This window comes from Choloepus didactylus, chromosome 14 (assembly GCF_015220235.1).
Source record: "Choloepus didactylus isolate mChoDid1 chromosome 14, mChoDid1.pri, whole genome shotgun sequence".
Classification (NCBI taxonomy): Eukaryota; Metazoa; Chordata; class Mammalia; order Pilosa; family Megalonychidae; genus Choloepus; species Choloepus didactylus.
In genome coordinates this window covers 15218048-15238518 of record NC_051320.1, presented here as the reverse complement: position 1 = coordinate 15238518, position 20471 = coordinate 15218048, and the positions used below count along the sequence as shown (strand labels likewise).

Genomic DNA, 20471 nt, shown 5'->3' with positions numbered 1-20471 from the left:
CTCCATAATGGGATATATCCATAGATATATCAGGAGCAAGCTCAACTGTTACCAAGTAACAGAATGGTGGCTGGTACTCATTGCTTCTGAAGAAGTAGCTTCCAATTTTCTGAGAGGAAAAATGAATTCACGTCTATTTATAATGTTTTAGCTTCACAGGGCATCCTGCCTTGACAAACTGGGGGACCAAACTGCCATGGTAAGAGACTCTAAAGATCCGTGTCTTTGTGAATTAACTTGTGTTGATACATTATTTATAAATACTTATATTTCTACTCTTTAAATGGTTTTGTTTTAATAGATAACTGCTATTTTGCAGTCACGTTTGGCTAGGACATCATTTGACAAAAACAGGTAAGTTTTCTTTGATGTTTTTTTTACTGATTATAAAAGCAGGTGAACTTTTTTTTAAAATTTTATTTTGAAATAAATTCAAAGTTACAGGAACAGTTGCAAAAACAATACTAACCCCATACACAGAACTCCAGCATACCCTGACCCCCCTCCCCCGATACCCCAATCCACCAACTTTAACATGCTGTCACACTGCTATTTCTTTCCCTCCCTCCCTCCCTATCATCCATCATCTATTGCTCTGTCTTCTGAACATATGAGAGCTAGCTGCACCCATCCTTGAACAAACACTATAATTCACATATACAATTCCCATGAACAAAAACATTCTTTTATGCAATCCCATTAAATGCAGCTAAGAAGTACAAGAGATTCAACATTGATACAAAGCGTACATTCTATATTTCCTTCCCCCCCCCCCCCCCCCCCCCCCCCATGTCTCAACTGTGTCCCCTTGAGCCTCCTCTCCTCCATCCTCAGATCTCATCCAGGGTCATCCTTGGCATTCAATTGTCATCTATTTAGACTGTCTTTTTTTTTTTTTTTTTCTCAATTGTGGAAACATATATATAGCCTAAATCTTCCCATTCCACCCCCTTCCTAGCATTCCATTAATGGGATTAATCACATTTAGAATGTTGTAATGCTATCTCCTTCCCACCATCCATTACTAGAAATTTCCCTTCACCTCAAACAGCAACCCTACACTCATTTCTTAATTCCCCATTGCCCCTTCCCCCATTTCTCTTAACCCATGCTCTACTTTTCATCTCTATGGTCCTATTCTCTGATAATTTCTTTGTGTTTACTGTGGGGCTTAAAATTAACCTCTTAAATCCATAACAATCTTGTTTTTCTTTGATACCAACTTAACTTCAATAGGACACATAAACTATGTTCCTATACTCCTCCATCCCCCCACCTTTATATAGTTCTTGTCAAAAATTACATATTTTACATTGAGTTCAAAATCACTGATTTGTCATTAGAGTTCATGTATTTTATATCATGTAGGAAGTAAATAGTGCAGTTACAATTAAAAAATTATTGATTTCTATTTGTATTCCATTGTGGTCAGAGAATGTGCTTTGAATCTATTCTATTTTTTTTTTTTTTAATTTATTGAGGCTTATTTTATGTCCCAGCATATGGTCCATTCTGGAGAAAGATTCGTGATCACTAGAGAAAAATAAGTGTCCTAGTGATTTGGGATGTAAGGTTCTAGATATGTCTGTTAAAATTCTCTGTATCTCTTTCTCCTTTCTTTGTTTCTCTGTCTGTAGGGCTCCCTTTAGTATCTGAAGTAAGGCAGCTCTTTTTTTTTTTTTTTATTTAATAAATTTTATTTTGAAATAAATTCAATCTTACAGGAACAGTTGCAAAAACAGTACAAACCCCATACATAGAACTCCGTCATACCCCGACGTCCCTCCCCCGATACCCTGATCCACCACCTTTAACATCCTGTCACACCACCATTTCTTTCTTTCCCTCCCTCTCTCCCTCCCTCCCTCCCTATCAATCATCCATCATCTATTGCTCTGTCCTCTGAACATATGACAGCAAGCTGCACATATCTTTGAACAAACAATATAATCCACATATACCTTTCCCATGGACTAGAACATTCTTTTATGCAATCTCATTAAGCGCAGCTAAGAAGTTCAAGAAATTCAACATTGATATAAAGCTTACATTCTGTATTTCCTTTTTTTTTTTTCCTCTTGTGTCCCATCTGTGTCCCTTTGAGCCTTCTCTCCTCCATCCTCAGATGCCATCCAGGATCATCCTTGGCATTTAATTGTCATCTATTTAGACTGTCTTTTTTTTTCTTTTTTCAATTGTGGAAACATATATATAGCCTAAATCTTCCCATTCCACCCCCTACCTAGCACTCCATTAGTGGGATTAATCACATTTAGAATGTGGGCAGGTCTTTTATTGGCAAACTCTCTCAGCATTTGTTTGTCTGTGAAAAATTTAAGTTCTCCCTCAAATTTGAAGGAGAGTTTTGCTGGATAAAGTATTCTCGGTTGGAAATTTTTCTCTCTCCGAATTTTAAATATGTCATGCCACTGCCTTCTCGCCTCCATGGTGGCCGCTGAGTAGTCACTACTTGGTCTTATGTTGTTTCCTTTGTATGTGGTGAATTGCTTTTCTCTTGCTGCTTTCAGGACTAGCTCCTCTTCAGTATTTGAGAGTCTGATCAGAATATGTCTCGGAGTGGGTTTACTTGGATTTATTCTATTTGGAGTTCACTGGGCATTTATGCTTTGTGTATTTATATTGCGTAGAATGTTTGGGAAGTTATCCCCAAAAATTTCTTTGAATACTCTTTCTAGACCTTTACCCTTCTCTTTCCCTTCTGGGACACCAATGAGTCTTAAATTTGGACATATTATTTTGTCTATCATATCCCTGAGATCCATTTCAATTTTTTTTTATTTTTTTCTCCATTCTTTCTTTTGTTCTTTCGTTTTCTGTTCTGTGGACTTCTAGGACACTGAGTCATTGTTCAACTTCCTCTAATCTTGTATTATGAGTATCCAGAGTCTTTTTAATTTGGCCAACAGTTTCTTTTATTTCCATAAGATCTTCTATTTTTTTATTTACTCTTGCAGTTTCTTCTTTATGCTCTTCTAGGGTCTTCTTTATGACCCTTATATCCTGTGCCATGGTCTTCTTCATGTCCTTTATATCCTTTGCCATGTTTTCGTTCCTCAATTGTAGTTCTTTGATTAATTGTGCCAAGTACTGTGTCTCTTCTGATATTTTGATTTGAGTGTTTAGGATTGGGTTCTCCATATCATCTGGTTTTATCATATGCATTAAGATTTTCTGTTGTTTTTGGCCTCTTGGCATTTGCTTTGCTTGATAGGGTTCTTTCAAGTTGTAAAAAAAAAAAAAAAATACCAATCTGATTTTTCAGAAATACAAGTTGGTGGCGTACACTTTCTCTAACCAGCAGATGGCGTCTGCGAGTCACCTATACTCCTCAACTTTCTCTTTGTGGTGTGTGGGGAAATGATTCTTGTGGGGTTCAGTTGGTGAACTCAGTTTGGGTGTGTTGTTGGAGCTGTCCGCCCTGAATGTGGGGCATGTGTCTGGGTATTTAGGGAGACAGGGCAGCTTTAATATTCAAACCTCCCAGGTGTTCCTGGAGATTCAAGGCTGTTGCAGGAGTCTAGGCCTTCATTTCAGTTCTGCCCCAGACCCTCTCTGTCACTGACCCACAAACCACTGGCATTGACGTAGCATCCCTGGGTTTTCCGAGAGGGTCCCCTTCTCAGCTGTGATCTTCCAGGACCTCTGCTGAGGGAAGGCTGTGCTATGTCACAAGTGCACGCCGTCCCTCAAGGGAAGCCCCGGGCTGCTGGGCCGTGCAGGGGTGCTCCCGGCCTGATGCAAAGGTGGCTGAATGGGGCATCTCAACCCGCCCCCCTCCTTTTCACACAGTTCCTCCTTCCCAGCTCCGGGACAACTGGCGCAGCTGTGGGCTGTGGGCACGGCCCCGGGCAGGAGTGTCTCCAGCCCGCTGGGGAGCCAGCTGCAAGCAGTGGGGTTTCTTTCTCCTTCCGGCTCTCCCCTCCACTCCCCTAGCCCTGAGGGAATCTGCAGTGGGCTATCCTCCACGCCAGACACCGAGAGGTTGGCTCAGCCTGTTCCTGCCGTGCTTCACTGCGCGGTTCCCACCGTCGCAACTGCAGCCGCTCCTGGGTTTTTCCCTTTTTTTTGTTTTTTGTTTTGAAAGAACCAGTCTGTCTCCAAACACCAACCCCCAGCTTCCCCACACCACAGCATGGCTGTGGGACTTCCAGCTGGCTTACTCATTCGTTTCAGAATGCAGACTCCTGGTTTCACCAAGTGCACGGTCTCTGTGGTTCTAGCAGACCTTGTCCAGCTGGTGCATCGCTGAAACCGGTATTCTGGGTCACTTTCTGGTTTTTATCTAGTATTTTTCATGGAGGTGTTTTTTTTTTGCCCTGTCTCACCTAGCCGCCATCTTAGGTTTCCTCCTGTTGAACTTTTTTTAATGTTAAAAAAAATTTATAAAAAATACAATGGAATGTGGCAATAAATATAGTCTAAGAAAACAGAGCAGCTCTACATCGATACATTGGCACTAACAGAATAGTCAAACACACCACCCAGATGTAAGTGTCTGCAGTGCTCCTTTAGAAACACCACTCTGAAAAGCTATTCTCAGCTTCAGGAGAGGATGAGTACACATACAATCACGAATGCACACCGGTCATGACTTCATTTTAAAATTAGCAAACAGTGCTGTAAAAACATTGATATGTAAATTCCTAAAACATTGCGTCTTAGATTTAGTTGGTAAAAACCACATTTAGCTATAAGCATGAGTTTAGTACCTGGTTTCTACATGGAAGACTAAACTGTTAAAAAAAAAAAAAAAAAAAGAAAAGAAAAGCAAAAAAAAGAAAAATGAAGCTTCCTATTGTCTGAGAAAAAAAATGTTTAAGTAGAAGATGTAAAAAATGCATACAAGAGTACTCCCTTTCACAGTGTTCCTTTTTAGTTCATATGCAAGTTACTGGTTATGCTGTATGATTTAACTGTTGCAGCACCAAAAGCCAACTATTTAGGGAAGAGGGAAGAAAAAGGGAAAAAGGAATCTATTTAAGGCAATATTTCTTTTAGGTACAATAAGCATAATAGTGTTTTGGGAAAACAAGATGAAAAAAATTACTCAAGGCTAGCTTGGTTCTCACTGAGTAAAACCAGTGGACTAGTTACTGAGCTCCTCTTTGTGTATCTAATAATCAATGCCTTAGTCCCTGTGTTGGTAATCTCTGGGGTAGTCATCTGGTTACTCGCCATGATATTCCTCAGGGTATTCTGCCTAATAATTGCTATCATTGATTTCTGACCCATTGTTTCTGTTCCTCGGCTTCCATTGTGAATGATGGGTTCTGCTGGAGCAGCAAAGTATCTGGGATTGTATACAAGCCCATTCACACTCATTCCTTCCTGGGAGGCAGCTTTGTTGGTACCCATCTGTAGAGAAATCATTGCATTGTCCACTGGTGGTAGTGTCAGCTTCTGATCATAGATGTCTCTTCTGGTACCTGGTGCTAACATTCCTGCTGGCACTTTTGTTTTATGCCCATTATCTGGTCTATCTTGGTGAAAGGAATGCGTGCTCTATAGTTGTTGTGTGTTGTGTTCTATAAATATCATTTAGATCCAGGTGGTTGTTGAGATTGTCTGTACTATATTGATTTTTTTTTGTTGTTAACTTGTTCTATTAGTTACTGAGAAAGATGTTAAAATTGTCAATGACAAATATCAGAATTGTTTTTCTCCAGTCTGTAAGTTTATGCCTCATGTATTGCAAAGCTCTGTTATTAGGTTCATATATGTTTAGATGTGTAATGTCTCATTAATGAATCAAATACTAAGGGATCCTTTTATCATTATGAAATGTTCCTCTTTATCTGTAATAAATACTCTTTGATACTTTGCTGTTAATATAGCCACACCAGTTTTCTTATGTGTATCTTTTTCTGTCACTTTAATTTCAACTTGTCTGTGTCTTTTATTGTTTCTAAAAAATTATCTAGTTAAGTGTTGCTTTTTTACCACAATCTCTGCTCATTAATTGGAGTATTTAGGCCATTTATATTTAATGTAATTATAGATACAGGTGGTTTTAAACCACTGTCTTAGTATGTGTTTCTTAACATCACATTTGTTCTTTCTCTGTTTTTCCTTTCCTGCCTTATTTCAGGTGAGTCGAATATTTTTCTGTATTCCACTTTATTGATGTTTTAGCTTTACCACTTTGTGTTGTCTTTTAGTAGTTGCTCTAGAAATTAGTGTTCTTGTACCATTGTGTACTTTCAAATAATGTTATACACTTTACCTGCAATACAAGAACCTTACAATAGTGTATTTTACATTTACCCGCTCCTGTGCATTATGATCTTGTTAATTATATTTAATTTCTACCTAAACTATAAACCCCCCAACAGTGTCTTATTTTTACTTTAAAAAGTCAGTATGTTTTTAAAGACTTTTGAATGAATACATATGTATGTAATTAAAAGTACTAAAAAAGTTATTTTAACTCTACTCTGATATTTAAATATTTACTCTTCTTTCCTTTTTGTGATCCATTGCTTCATTTGGTAACAATTCTATTCAACCTGAAGAACTTTCTTGAGCAGTTTTTTAGTGCAGATCTGCCAGAGATTCTCACCTTTGTCTATCTGAAAATGTCTTTATTTCACCTTCATTTTTGAAGAGTGTTTTTGTTGGTTATTTTAGGTTTACAGTTTTTCTTTCACTACTTTAATGATTTTTTTTCCTTTGGTATTCTGGAATCCATTGTTATCAAAAGTTGCATGATTCATGTCGTTGTTCACTTGTATGTAAGGTGTGGTTTTCTTTGTGCTTACCCTGCTTGGGGTTTTCTGAGTTACATGAGTCTGTGAACTGACGTTTTTCATCCGTTCTCAGTCATTGTCTCCTTCAGTATTTCTTCTGTCCCGTTTTCTGTGAAAAGACTTCTGTGAAGTCTTGGAATGCTTCAGATGTTATACTCTGTGAGACTCTTAGTTCTTCTGCCCAACCCCAGTTGTTGGTACCTGAAAGCTTGAATGGCTCAGATGGGTTTCTTCTAGCTCTCCTACTCTACCTCCCCCCACCAATACCTTAAAGCCCGAGTGCCCCTGCTACGCTATCCTGCCTCTCTACCTGCACCTGCAGAAGTCAGCTGCCTTGTACCTGGGGGCAGGGGTAGGGTGGTACTTGACTTCAGGTAGATCTCTGCCCTCCTGGCCTGCCCCCGTCTTGGACATTATACCTGTGGACTTGGTGAACACCCATGGGTGAGAGCTGACAGGTGGGCACCTGCTCGCTCTGTGGCTAAGCTTTACCCTTAGTATTCTAATCTGTCCCTCCAGGCCACCCTTGGACATTCCCCCCTTCTATGAGATGCTGCTCCCCCTCCTGCCACTCCCCCTCTGTCCCTCTCTTCCCTTCTGTAATTAAGTTCTTTTAGGTTTCTTTGTGTCCCCAGCTTTCTGAAGGTTAAAAAAAAAAAAAAAAAAAAGAAAAAACGAGGATCACCTAGCTTATCCAGCTGGTTTCGTCGTTAGGGTGAGAGCTCCAGCAGCCTCTTGCCATTTTCACATTCTTACTAAAAATAGAAGTCTGTACTATGTTTTTACCCATTTACTTGTAGGGAGATTTATTTTTTTTAAACCAGTAATTTAATTAATTGCCTTAAAGCATTAATGATTTGGTTGTTTCCCCTCTAATTTTTTTTTCCATTAGTAATGCAGAAAGAGAATGATTGAGCTATTTTTGAAGTTAGTTAAATAATTCAGGAGTGGATATTGGAGTGATCATTTTTTGACTGTTTTTATTGTGGTGAATCCACAAAAAACATACTTTGGAGCCAACATCCAAGTAATTGTAATTATGTTATCATAGCCTTATGAAGTATAGTGTGAAATACCAAAATGGCTTATATGGCTGTAAAAATATGTCTTAATTGACATAAACATAGAAGGTTATGTTAATGTAAGAATAGTTTCAAGGCTTATTTATGTTGGGAGGAATAAGAGTTTAAGATAAATGATTACTTGGTTATTTGTCTACTTTCTGGGATACATAATCTCATCTTTAAATAAAAACAAAATATCATTATGCCATTTAAAATAATTCCCTTTTCTCTTGGTAATCAATTTATATCACCATTTTCGTTTTATTAAATTTAGTTTTTGGACAATATTATACAAAGTCACACTTCTTTCGATAAATTTCAACCTAGAAAGTGCATTGGTTTCTGATTTTTCTTGCTTTTACTGAAAAATCTTTTCCCAGATTCCAAAGTATTTCTGAAAAGCTGCACATGGAATGTAAAGCAGAGATGGTGACGCCTCTGGTGACCAACCCCGGGCACGTGTGCGTCACCGACACGAGCCTGTATTTCCAGCCCCTGAACGGGTACCCGGTGAGCAAGCCCTGCGGCCCCGCCGAGCGCTCCTGGGGACGGCGGCGGGCCCTTGGACGCCCTTTCCCGGGAGCCGGGCTTCCCAGGCCCAGCGGCCTCGCCTTCTGGAGAGGGTCGGAGCCTCCTGCCCGCAGCCTCCCAGCCTCCGTGTGTGTCACGGGTCCCCGAGCCGCCCTGCTGCACGCCCGTCGGGGTCTGAGGCTCCGCGCTGTTTGCCGTCACCGCGGGGCGCTTGGTCTCGGCGTTGTGCAGACAGCCCCTGCCCTCCTGCTCTGTGTGAAGGGTGCATCGGGGCCTCTGGGTTTCTCCAGAACAGCCCAGTGACATGTACCAAGAATAAGAAAGACATGGGCTTTCTGTGTGTATTTGTTTACATGTGCATATGTGTTGGTATTTCTTGTTTCTCCTTCATTACAAACAAAACCAGTAGATCCGACTCTTTCTTAAGGCAGGACGGTGTACTGTCCCTCCCTCAGCACGGAGGAGCCGCTGGAGGCGCTGTAAGCTGACCCAGCAGTCAGGTTCCTACTAGGACCTTAGAAACAAGCTTCTCTTTCACAGCAGCTTCAGGCTCACTGGGCCAGGAAGTCCAGAGCAACTCAGATTTCTACACTAAAACTTGTAAAGAGTTGTAGGTTATCTAGATCTGGCCGCCTTTTAGAGTGATTCCTTAAAAGAAAAGAAACCCTACCGTGCTCTGATAGTGCCCTTGGTCAGTTTGGCAGAGCAGCTTAAAGAATCGCAGTGTTTTCTGCCATAGAAAGCTACACCCTGGAAATTCTTCAGGCTGGTGGTTCTATGTCACTGAAACATCTAAAACTTTGCTAAGTGAAAGGTAATGCTGTGCTGATGATGTCCACTAGGTGGATGTCCACAACGTCCTGCAATAGACGGGCCCCCACTGCTGGACGGGCATTCTCTACTGCAATGAGAAGTTGGTTTGGCCACGACCATTACTGTGGCCTGGGTCCGAAACGTTTGGAAAATGCCCGAGAGTAAGCCATGGCTTCTGGATCCATCATATGAGCGCTTTGTCCCTGTCCCAAATCTCTGTGCCATGATCCTGGCTTGGAGTCTTCAGGACAGTTCCCTGCCACCCACCCTGACCTCTGCCAGGTGCTCCCGCACACTTGTTCACCAGCGGGAGCGTGAAGACACTGGCTGTCAGCCAATCTGGGTACCTTTGCTAACTCAGTGCCCCCTTTACTCATGATTTTAGGCTCTAGAGAAGCAAGGAAATTTTTCTTCTTCATAAAGAAAGTTTAGAGGCTCTGCTTTATGTTCAAGTTATTTAGGAGCCTCAGTGACAGTGTAATTTTAAAGGAGATAGAAGACAGGATTCTCAAAATGTTGTATGTCAGTACTAAGCAAATCACTGCTCTATCAAAAGATAGGAAAATACCTGAGGGGTTATCCCAAGCATTCAATATCCCTTACCACTCAAACACCTTGCCATCACCTGGTAGATGATTGTAGTAGTATTTTGGGGTGTCTAGGGGGTGGGCACACTTGCCCAAGGGTACAGAGCTAGTGAAGAACAGCAGACTAGAATAAACGTGAAACCAGGGGGGCTGTGTTCCCGGCTCCCTCTCCAGTGATTCACGTGGAACACATCAGGAAGACACGATTTGGTTACGTTTTTCCCCTTTCTCTTACCAAAGAACAGCTAATTGCATCAGAATGTTGATGTTTGATATGGTCTTTCTATTTTTTAAAGAAACCTGTGGTCCAGATAACCCTCCAGGATGTCCGTCGCATTTACAAAAGGCGGCACGGCCTCCTGCCTCTGGTGAGTTCAAGCAGAACAGCCCTTCTCGGTGGGTGGTTGTCCTGTCTTCGGTTTGGCCTGGTTTATGGACGTATAACACCCAGCACATGTCTCAAAAGTGCAAGCATGCACACAAACGGACTCGGGTTCTTGCTGCTCTTTCCTTTGGATGAGGTAGAAGTTGATAAAGGAATAATTCTTTTCTGTAAGCAGGGAGACTGCTGTGAAAAGGACTTTTACCCTAAGAGCAGGAAGGGTAGAGTGCCTTTGAGTGTGTCTCACCCATGACCTCGGTGTTTCCGGGCTTATGCTAGAACAATATATGCAGAACCAACCCAGCCCTACTTGTCAACACCTGTTCACTACCACTGGGCTCAAAGTAAAATTTGGAAGATGTTACAAAATTAACTATCCAGTGGAACTGTATTTGATTTACAGTTAACTTACATTAAGCCACCCTTTGGGCTTGGTGAGAGAGAGAAGGGGCTAAGATGACCATTTCAATCATATGAGCAGATCCCGCCACCATTCCCTGAGTAAACATAAGTCCATGTTTGTGTTTGTCCCACGCGCAAACTTCAGAAAAACCCACTCCCATGTAAGGGATGATTCTACCGTGTTTTAATTTGACATCAATTTGAATTTATTCTCCTTTGAAGATTAAAGCAGTAATTTGGTGACATTCCAAAAACATTGTGGAATTTTAAGCTTCTCATTTTTGTGTTTTAAATTTGTGAAATTTAACTTTTTCTTGCCTATTTTACTTAAAAGGTAACTCTGCATTTCCAGTGCTAATAGAGTATCTTAGAAATAGAAACATTAAAAAATATCTTCCTTTTGGTACAGAGATACAGTCAGAAAAAAGAAGAAATTAACGTTAAGTGCCTTTTATTACTATGCAATTTATAAACAATATTTCACTTACTATCACAATCCCTGTGAGTTAGAGGATATCTTATTTTACCTATAAAGAAATTGATACTCTAAAAGTTAACTGGAGAAATTGATACTCTAAGAGTTAACTTTCCTAAGTTCCCTAGTTACTAAAGCATGAAAGCCTATATTTGAACTGAAGACAATTCTTCTTTCTTTGTCCATTACTGCTCTATCTCAGCCTTGCCAGTACAGTATTCACAAAATTTATAATTTTCTTTAAAGTAATTGAGACTTATTAGTTATATGGGTTATTCACGATCAATTTTTAGGCCCACATAATGGTCATTTAATTTATAAACTAAAGCTAATCATTTATGTTTGAAGAGATTTGAAGACATGCATCAGTTAATTTTGAATTTCAATAATAATTTCACAAAAGCTACTATCAAAAATATTCAACACCAAAGGGAATTTTACCATGTTCAGCTGAGAGACATGTCTCGTTCTTAGGAAGTTTCAAATATATGTATTGCTGAATCAAATCTGTGGCTAAAAATATGAAGACAAATATCTAGAAATCAAACATATAAATGTTTAATTGAAAGGCTTTTGTAATTATGTGGCTTATATTGGGATTGCAAGATGAATACAGTGTTATTTGTTCTTTCTTTCTTTCTGAATTTATAGGGCTTGGAAGTATTTTGCACAGAAGATGATCTGTGTTCCGACATCTACCTAAAGTTCTATGAACGTCAAGATAGAGATGATCTCTATTTTTATATTGCTACATATCTAGGTTTGATGCTCACCCTTTATTGTATCTATTCATATAAAGGTAGTTCAACTCCTAAGTAGTTACAATAGGAAACAAGAGAAGAAAAATGCTACATCTAGAATCACCTCTCCCTGGTTTGACTTATTTCTTCTTATCACTTTAATTGCCAAAACGAGATTTGTAAAACAAAGAGAAATATAAATGAATTTTGTTAACAGTAAATTATAGTTGTATGTTTTAAGAACTCTTGATAAATATATTTAAATTTTTTTTTTATATCCCGGCACCCTCCAAAAATTGAATGGATTAGGAGAATCCCTCCAATTATTTTTATGCCCAAGTGTGTCTCATATTACTTTATGAAAACCAAGACTCAATTTCTTAATGGGAGACAATGAGTTATCCAGTTATATGTTTGTGACAGTTGATTGTGGTTTTAGGCACAAAGCTGAAAAACAAAGCTAAAGGAACACATGAACCGTCTTTGCTCAGTATAATACCCTGGGACTGGAATTTGCTTTTGATTAATGATATTTCTCAGTCTTCGGTGGACAATGTGAATTTTGCTCCCTTTTTTGGAGAGAACACCTTTATTTTTCTTTCCAAGCATAAGCATAATATTAAGTTGCCTGTCTAAATTAAATTATTCTTATTTACGAAGCTGCCAGATGACTAGAATGCAATGATTTTTAAAAACAGATGTGGGATTTTATTGATAAGATGTTAATTTCGTTTGCTATTCTAGTGTGAGATGTGGTAAAGTACATCCTCCCTTGGAAATGAAATCTTCCCTCAAGGAGGAATAGTTTACTTCTAATAAGGAATATATTTTATTTTACAGTAGGTTGAGAGTTAACATGTTTTTCTTCTCATGTTAAGCTATTTGGGTTAACTTAATGCATAAATATAGCTTTGGTACAAGTTTACTTCTATCTCCTGCCTCCTGATTTAATTTATTTTATTTTATTTTTCTAATTATCCCAAGATTACAACAAAAATCTCAACTTTCATGGTGAGTCCTAAAATCTCAATTCCAAAAACTTGCCATGATCTTAAAAGTCTATCTTCTAAGAAGCTATCAATTTTCTTCAAATTTATACTTAAGATTGCTCATACTTTTCTGAGGTGTTTCAAGAATGAAAAATGAAGGCGATAAGTGTTAAATCCTTTCTGAGTAGCCGATTAGGGAAGAAATTTGGCCAAATACCTCTTTGGTCATTTAACTTTTTTTTTGCTTTTCCTGTTCTTCTCATGTATAAGTATTGAGTCATTGAAAAAGAGCAGTAGTATACCTCTTCTGTATCGAAAAGAAACTAAAATAGTTTTGTTTTGATTTCATAAAAAATGGGAGAAAGAAGCTTTGACAAATGGCCATGGTCTCTTAAAGACATTAAAACGCCAGCACATTTGGAAGGATTCCGTGTTAGTTATATACTGTGGATTGTATATAATATAGTCAATATTATGTATTACCATGGAAATATTTATTTACTTCTTCCATACTTACCTATTTGTTTGGGTTATATCATTTATATTGGGGGTTGGATAATAGTTACATGTATTTAATAACTTTCCCTCCTGGATCTTAGAGAGATGCATATTTAATAGAGCAACTACATTTGTGAAAACAAATCAGCAGCCTACTTTTCTTTTCCTTAAAATGTATCTGTCAAAAACATACTGAGTGGTGTACACGTGAAGCATTTAGATTTTACGGACTAATGAGACACTAGCCCCGTGTTTGCACGGTTCAGTGGCCCGCTCGGGGGGTCTCTTGCAGAGCAGCACGTGGCCGAGCACACTGCCGAGAGCTACATGCTGCAGTGGCAGCGGGGGCTGCTCTCCAACTACCAGTACCTGCTGCACCTCAACAACCTGGCGGACCGCAGCTGCAACGACCTGTCCCAGTACCCCGTGTTCCCGTGGATAATAAGTGATTATTACAGTTCAGAATTAGGCAAGTGCCACGAACGTATTCGGACAAAGCTGATTTTGGAATAGTCATCTTTGTTATTTTTAAAGGAAAGAATCGGTTATTTTTTAGAATCATGATGTGACGTGTGCACAAATTCAAACCCATGTGGATTTTGATAAGAAAGATTGTCAATTTCCATTCCACCACACTGGATAAGTGCGATATAAGATTATATAAGTGTTCATATTATATATTTTTCTACCATCTTTTTGTTTTTTTAATTAATCTAAAAAATGCTCTCCTACTTCTTTAAGGATACACACGGGAACTATGCACATGAATTTAATCCAGTATTTTCATTATTACCTATAAGTATCAAGTTTTGAAATATTTGTTTCTCACGTGCACAAATGGGACTGAATTTATCATATTATATTAAAAATCACATTAAAACCTATGTTACCAAAAGCAATAGCTGTTCATTGTAGGATGTTTGGAAGGCACTGAAAATAATCAAAGAAGGAAATAAGAATCATCCATAATCACAATTCTGAGAACCATTTTAACTGTGTGGTAGATATGCTTCTCTCTCTCTGCCTCTGATTATTTTAACAAAAATGTGATCATAATGTAATTTAATTTTGTGATATTGTGAACAATAAAGTCTGTTTGACAGTTCATTAAATTTAACTTTTGTACTTGAAAGACATAACAGACTTTCTAGGAATATAAGAATTTATTTTTCTGATAATAGTCAGGTTCCCAGATTCTCAGGTTATACTAGTATCATATGCTGTGTAATTCAATTTAGAAAGTAACTCTTAATAGAAGAATAATAGCTTTTTAAAGTTGTTTATTTTTTGTTGCTGTCTTACTTGGAATAGTTTTTTGTTTTGTTTTGTTTTCCAAAGGATTTTTTTTCTAAATCAATATTCAGGGCATTGTCAAATTAGAGATAATACTCTTCGGTGGATACTGCTGACTTAAAACTCAGGGCGTTCCCACCTTTTCGGCCATATAAATAATGGAAATACTATAATGCTTATGGACCTGTCTTAATTTAAAAAAAAAAGTAAACCTCTTTATTTTGTGAAAGTAAATAAAATACATATGTGCACGTGAATCATTTCAGTAAGTTATTTATTCCTTTACTTTTAGATTTGTCACATCCAGGAACCTTCCGGGATCTCAGTAAACCAGTTGGGGCACTCAACAAGGAGAGGCTGGAGAGACTGCGGGTACGTGGGCGTGGGGCCCTCCGTCCCCAGGCAGCTCCGTGACCTTGTGCTGCATTTTTATAGTGACCTAGACGTGTTTCTCCAGCTGAGAGGAGACGCGTCAGGTGACTGCAGACTCAGCAGAAGGCTGTCCTCCTCCTCCCCTCCCTGACCTCAGGAACGTACTGTTCACCCCTTGTGCTTCTTTGTCTACGGTTCGAGAAGTAGGAGGGTGGCCTGATTTACCAGCTTACTGACTTATTTTCGTGAAGGTTCTCTGGGGTAAAATGCACAAGAGACATGTAAAACCAGTTCTGTTCACTCCAGCCCCAACATCGTCACTAAGCCAAGAAAAGCAAAGTACTTCCCACAGGAATACTGTGTTTAGTCTGTAGACCTTCCCCCTTCTAACTTTCTCCTTTTCCTATTTCGGAGAGACATTGAGAAATATAATATACCAATGCTTTCATCCCTTTTAGGCTTTCATTGCTTAGTCAGCTGTTATTTTCAGTGCCAACATTTAGCAGGATTTTTGGTTTTGTATATTGTAGACACGCTACCGGGAAATGCCAGAGCCAAAATTCATGTATGGCAGTCACTACTCTTCCCCTGGTTACGTGCTGTTTTATCTTGTTCGGATCGGTAAGACTCTGTATTGTTTCTCCCAGTTAAACTTGATTTCACTTGGATTCTTAAGTGATTCTATGATCTCAGCTAACTCTGATTTCTCCCCCCCCCTCTCCAGCACCAGAGTATATGCTGTGCCTACAGAATGGAAGATTTGATAATGCAGATAGAATGTTCAACAGGTTTGCTACAAATGCCTGGCTTATAATTTTTAAAACTTTTTCTAACTATACATGTACAGTGTTTGTTTCAAAAAACAAAATATAAAGAAAAATGTTAAGAAATGTAAAAAAAATTCATTAACTGTTGTATCTATTTCCTTTCAGGCTTTTTCCTACTCGTGTGTGTGTAGAAATTTTGAAACATATTTTATATGCAGTTTTGTGTCCAGCTTTTCATAGCCTAATGTTACATCTTGAATATTTTCCTGTATTATATGTTCTTCAAAACAGTGCTTTAAAAAAAAAAACAGTGCTTTTTAAAAGATTATTGTATTCCCTTTCAACGTATTCCATAATTTAACTATTTTCTCCTGTTGTTAGGCATGTAGATTTTTTCAGCATTTTTATTATTCTAAATAATTCTGCAATGAATTGAAAATAACTATCTGTGAGTGTGTAAATGCTTTACTCTTTTGATTATACGAGTCATATTTCCTACCAAAGAAAAAAAAATCAGAAAATATAAAGAAGGCAGTAAAGTTCACTTGGTATCCCACCACATTGAGATAATCATTGTTAATCTTTTGGTCTGCATTTTTCCAGTCTTTGTCAAATTACACGTATTTTTATAATTCCTTTTTGAAATGAGTTGTTAAAACAGTTATGCTGATTTTTCAGTGTTTAAGAACATGCCCTCATCTGGAAATTCGATGAGGCAGTTATGTGGCGGGAAATGGCAGTGGGCTCTGGAGACATACGCCTGGCTCCGTGCCCTGGCTCCGACTCACCACCTCTGTGATCCCAGAGAAGTTACTGAAACTCTCTGTTCCTAATTCTGTCTTCATACAGTAGTTGAGAATTAAATGAGCTAATATAAGTGTAATATAGACTATAGACTACCACCCAGTGAAGAAGTGCTGCTGTTGTTGTTTCCATAGCCTCGACTGTAAAATCCATCAATTTTTTTTTTTCGTGTTTAGTATTGCAGAAACTTGGAAAAACTGTTTGGATGGTGCAACTGATTTTAAAGAGGTAAGTAATTAATACATCTAATTATTTACCAGGCTCATGGTTTCTAACTCCTTTAAAAAATGTTCATTGATGATCCTCTTTTTTTTTTTTCGCTGAAACTCTCAGTTGATTCCAGAATTCTATGGTGATGATGTCAGCTTTTTAGTCAATAGTCTGAGATTGGATTTGGGAAAGAGACAAGGAGGGAAAATGGTTGATGATGTGGAACTTCCTCGTTGGGCATCAAGTAAGTACTTTCATGGAGGAATTGAACTGTGCAGTTCCTTTCCTGAGTGACACTGTTTCAGTAGTAGTATTTTGTTATTTAGATTGTTTTAAAATAAGAGTATAATTCTCTGTCTAACTAAGCTGATACGGGTCCTATTCAAAATCACAAGTATTCATGAGTCTATGATAAAAACACTATGTGTTGGAGAGATCAGTTGTGAAAATGATTCTTGCCATTTTTTTCTCCAAAAAACTTATACCTTATATGATGGAAAAAATACCTTATTAAGGTACGTACCTCTTGCCTGTCCTAGATGCTTTTACAGATAGACAAAAGAAATGGGAGAAAACAAAATGGCAGCCCCGTGGTGTTTTGCTTTGGTCTAATCTGGTAGGTCCTGAGGACTTTCTCCGGAAGAGCAGAGATGCACTGGAAAGCAGCTACGTGTCAGAGCATCTTCACGAGTGGATTGATCTCATATTTGGCTACAAGCAAAGAGGGAGTGATGCTATTGGGACCTATAATGGTATGTACCATTCACTGACAGCTCATTTCACATTTGATGAAAACCAAACCAAGCAAACAAACAATTAGGCCAGAGCAATCAAGCTGATTTCTTCAGCAGCAGCTTCTTATAAACCAAAAATTGCCCATTGGCTCGGTGACCCTGGACCAGGAACTGGGTAATGGAGGAGAAAAGCCTTTTGCCTAAAGAACCTGCACCTCACCGGGATCTCAAGAGGGCACCAGTCTTCTTCTAAAGTCTCCTAATTCAGTTTCAGTTCTTACCTGCCTCCAGGTTTCTCAGTGTTGATAACAAGAAGCTGGAGCTGGAAATTCAGGCCTGATTTTTCACATGACCATGCAGAGTAAAACTAACTCTAAGACTTGGGCTCCTCCTAAGGGGAAAATAATACTGGCTGAGAAATACACTGAGAGAGCAGGTCATCTCAACTGCCAATTCAAGTTTTGTTCAGCAAAAGCTAGTAATTCAAATTATCATTTACTGGAGTTGGATATTGGTCTATTTTGCAAAGCAAAAATTGGTCTCTTTGAACATAAATATGAAATTGTTGTTGAGCTGTTTAAATTCTAAACAGGCTGTTATAACAAAACAGTCACTTTCAATTGTGTTTTATGTCTGTCTCTTCAGTGTTTCACCCCCTGACCTATGAAGGAGGCGTGGACTTGAGCAGGTACTTACATAGTTTCTTCTCGGATTGCTAGATACCTCTATCTCTATGACGAATCAAGGTATGGAAGTTTTACAATGAATTAGGTCATGCTTTCACCATGAAGTAAATTATTGAGCCTCCAGAAATTCTCTAAAGATCTGTGGTGAGCGTTAGGCAATCCTGGCATGTGGTTGCTATTATTATTTGAGGGCTTATCCTCTTCTTCACTGATATTGTTTGAAATGTGTGCATCTTGTGGCTTGCGACATTGTGTGTGTTCTCTCCTGAAGCATCGAGGATCCGGGTGAGAAAGTAGCCATGCTGACCCAAATCTTGGAATTCGGGCAGACGCCGAAACAGCTGTTCGTGACGCCACACCCTCGGAGGATCACCCCAAAGTTTAAAAGTGTGTCTCCACACTCCAGTAACAGTGCTTCCTTAGCAGATTCCCCAGGTAAATTAAATGGGAGTGCCTTTTGCTTTGCTTTTGTGAGCAAGATGTTTCTGAAGATTCTGAAGAGGGTACAAAATATGAGCTGTTGTGCTGCTTGGAGATGACTGTATTTTACCGTCTTCCTGTGGGTCTCCTGAAAATCAGTTCCTGTTTGCTGTTTTGGTTGTGATGGTTGTTTTTAACTATTGACTTTAAAGGAAGTCAAATCACTTCTGTTTTCTGGTAATTTAATGAATGAGATTTGGCTCTGTGCTAAAACGAACTTGACCCTGTGCTCACACATCCTGTATTTGGAAAGGAAGCAAAGAACGCTTATCCACATTTCACATTCCACAAAAGACAGGCTCAAACCTACAGGTTCCCAGAAGGAGTTTGACACTAGATGGAAGTTTGGGAGCAAAAGCTTCTTTTATCTACAATTCCACTCACTTCTGTTCAAGCGTGCAGGTTTCTTAGACACTAACCACTGAGATCTCTAACAGCTCACAGGAGGTGACGCCCCAGAGGCTTGGCCACAGGATTATCTTGTGATGCTATTGAAAGCAGCTCTGTTAGTCACCAGGCCTGTAACCACAGTCAGGTGCTTTTCTTAAAAGGGTCATTGTTCGAGGCCTTCACGAGAGCAGAAATGCAGAGATTCCTTAGCTATTCACAGTTTGGGATTCCAAGGGAGAAAGTCCAGAAAGCACTCGGAGTAATTAGTTTCATCTCTGCCTTCCAGCTCTCAAAACCAAACCAAAACAAAACAGCAGCATTCTTAGGGAGCTGTCAGGTTTTTGCAGAGATTGCTGACCAGGAAGTGATTACTCAGTCTTGTATTTCCTGAAGTTCCTGAGTTAGGGGCCAAGTGAAATTTTGCAAACACTGAAAAAGAATTTGAGAAACTGTAGTATTCAAAGGTACTTTATCTTTCTCCCCACGATTTTAATTTTTTTCTAGCATTTTTCCTTGAATAACAGAGCTACCCAACAAGTACATCTCAAAACAATTGTATCTTGATGGGGTGCTTTGTTTTCTTGGTTGTTTGATTTTAAATGGAAAATATTGTGAATCTGATGCTTGTCCATTAATAATTTAGTTGACTCACTTAGCAACTATTTAATGCAGTCTCTCCAGGTGAAGAGTCTTTTGAAGACCTTACCGAAGAAAGCAGAACCCTCGCCTGGAGTAACATCACCAAACTGCAGTTACATGAGCACCATAAAATCCACAAAGAGTAAGAATGTCGCTGTGTCTCTCCCTGGCAGCTGAGTCCTCGCAACACTTTGGGTCTCAGCATGGAGTTAAACGGTTTTAAGCTGACCCAAGGGGGGATGCTGCTTTTTCCATGTTTCCGCAATCATTTTTAGCCCTGACAAATATTTACAGTGAACCTGAGGCCACTGTGATGAGTGAAGGTTTGGCATGGGATGATTCATTTTGACCCTCCGTGCTAGAAGGTCCGGGACTTTGGTGATCCAATCTGAAATCTGTCATTTTTTTGTGTGTGCCTCTCAAGCTGGGTTACACAATCCCTTGAGATCTTTGATGATGATGGGATAAATGTGGTTTATGTTCCCAAAGAGTTGAATTTACTCATATTTTACGGGAAATGGATTTTTTAAAAAACAAATAAGTAAACACAGAATAGTTTGCCAAGTTCATATGAATTCTAAAGATAATACTTACATTTCAAAGAAATTGGGCTCTTGCTGTTGGACCCAGAGTGGGGCATCTGTGTTCCCCGTCCTTGTCTCTGTCCTTAAAGGGACTCATGTACCCTATTAGAGCGGCTTGAGCAACACTGACCTAGCTTGATCATCCTGCCAGAGAAGAGAAAACCCAGGCCCAGAGATTAGGCCTGTTGTCCTGTCCACAGCCATAGACAGCAAGCTTGACATTTTGATGATATGTGCACTCTCTGTGGTTCTCGGGTGGAACTG

At 39.1% G+C, this 20471-nt stretch overlaps 1 protein-coding gene across 1 annotated transcript in view; it reads left to right on the top strand.

The window, feature by feature from the left end:
• NSMAF (neutral sphingomyelinase activation associated factor) overlaps nt 1–20471 on the top strand; it is a 79976-nt gene that overhangs the window by 50462 nt on the left and 9043 nt on the right. Inside the window, exons 8-22 of the mRNA XM_037803291.1 lie at nt 152–199; nt 302–354; nt 8212–8341; nt 10059–10130; nt 11673–11781; nt 13541–13717; nt 14834–14913; nt 15444–15534; nt 15638–15701; nt 16661–16712; nt 16818–16938; nt 17315–17446; nt 18074–18116; nt 18386–18549; nt 19657–19765. Coding sequence (XP_037659219.1) covers nt 152–199; nt 302–354; nt 8212–8341; nt 10059–10130; nt 11673–11781; nt 13541–13717; nt 14834–14913; nt 15444–15534; nt 15638–15701; nt 16661–16712; nt 16818–16938; nt 17315–17446; nt 18074–18116; nt 18386–18549; nt 19657–19765 — 1445 coding nt within the window. The remainder of the gene's footprint in view (nt 1–151; nt 200–301; nt 355–8211; nt 8342–10058; nt 10131–11672; nt 11782–13540; nt 13718–14833; nt 14914–15443; nt 15535–15637; nt 15702–16660; nt 16713–16817; nt 16939–17314; nt 17447–18073; nt 18117–18385; nt 18550–19656; nt 19766–20471) is intronic.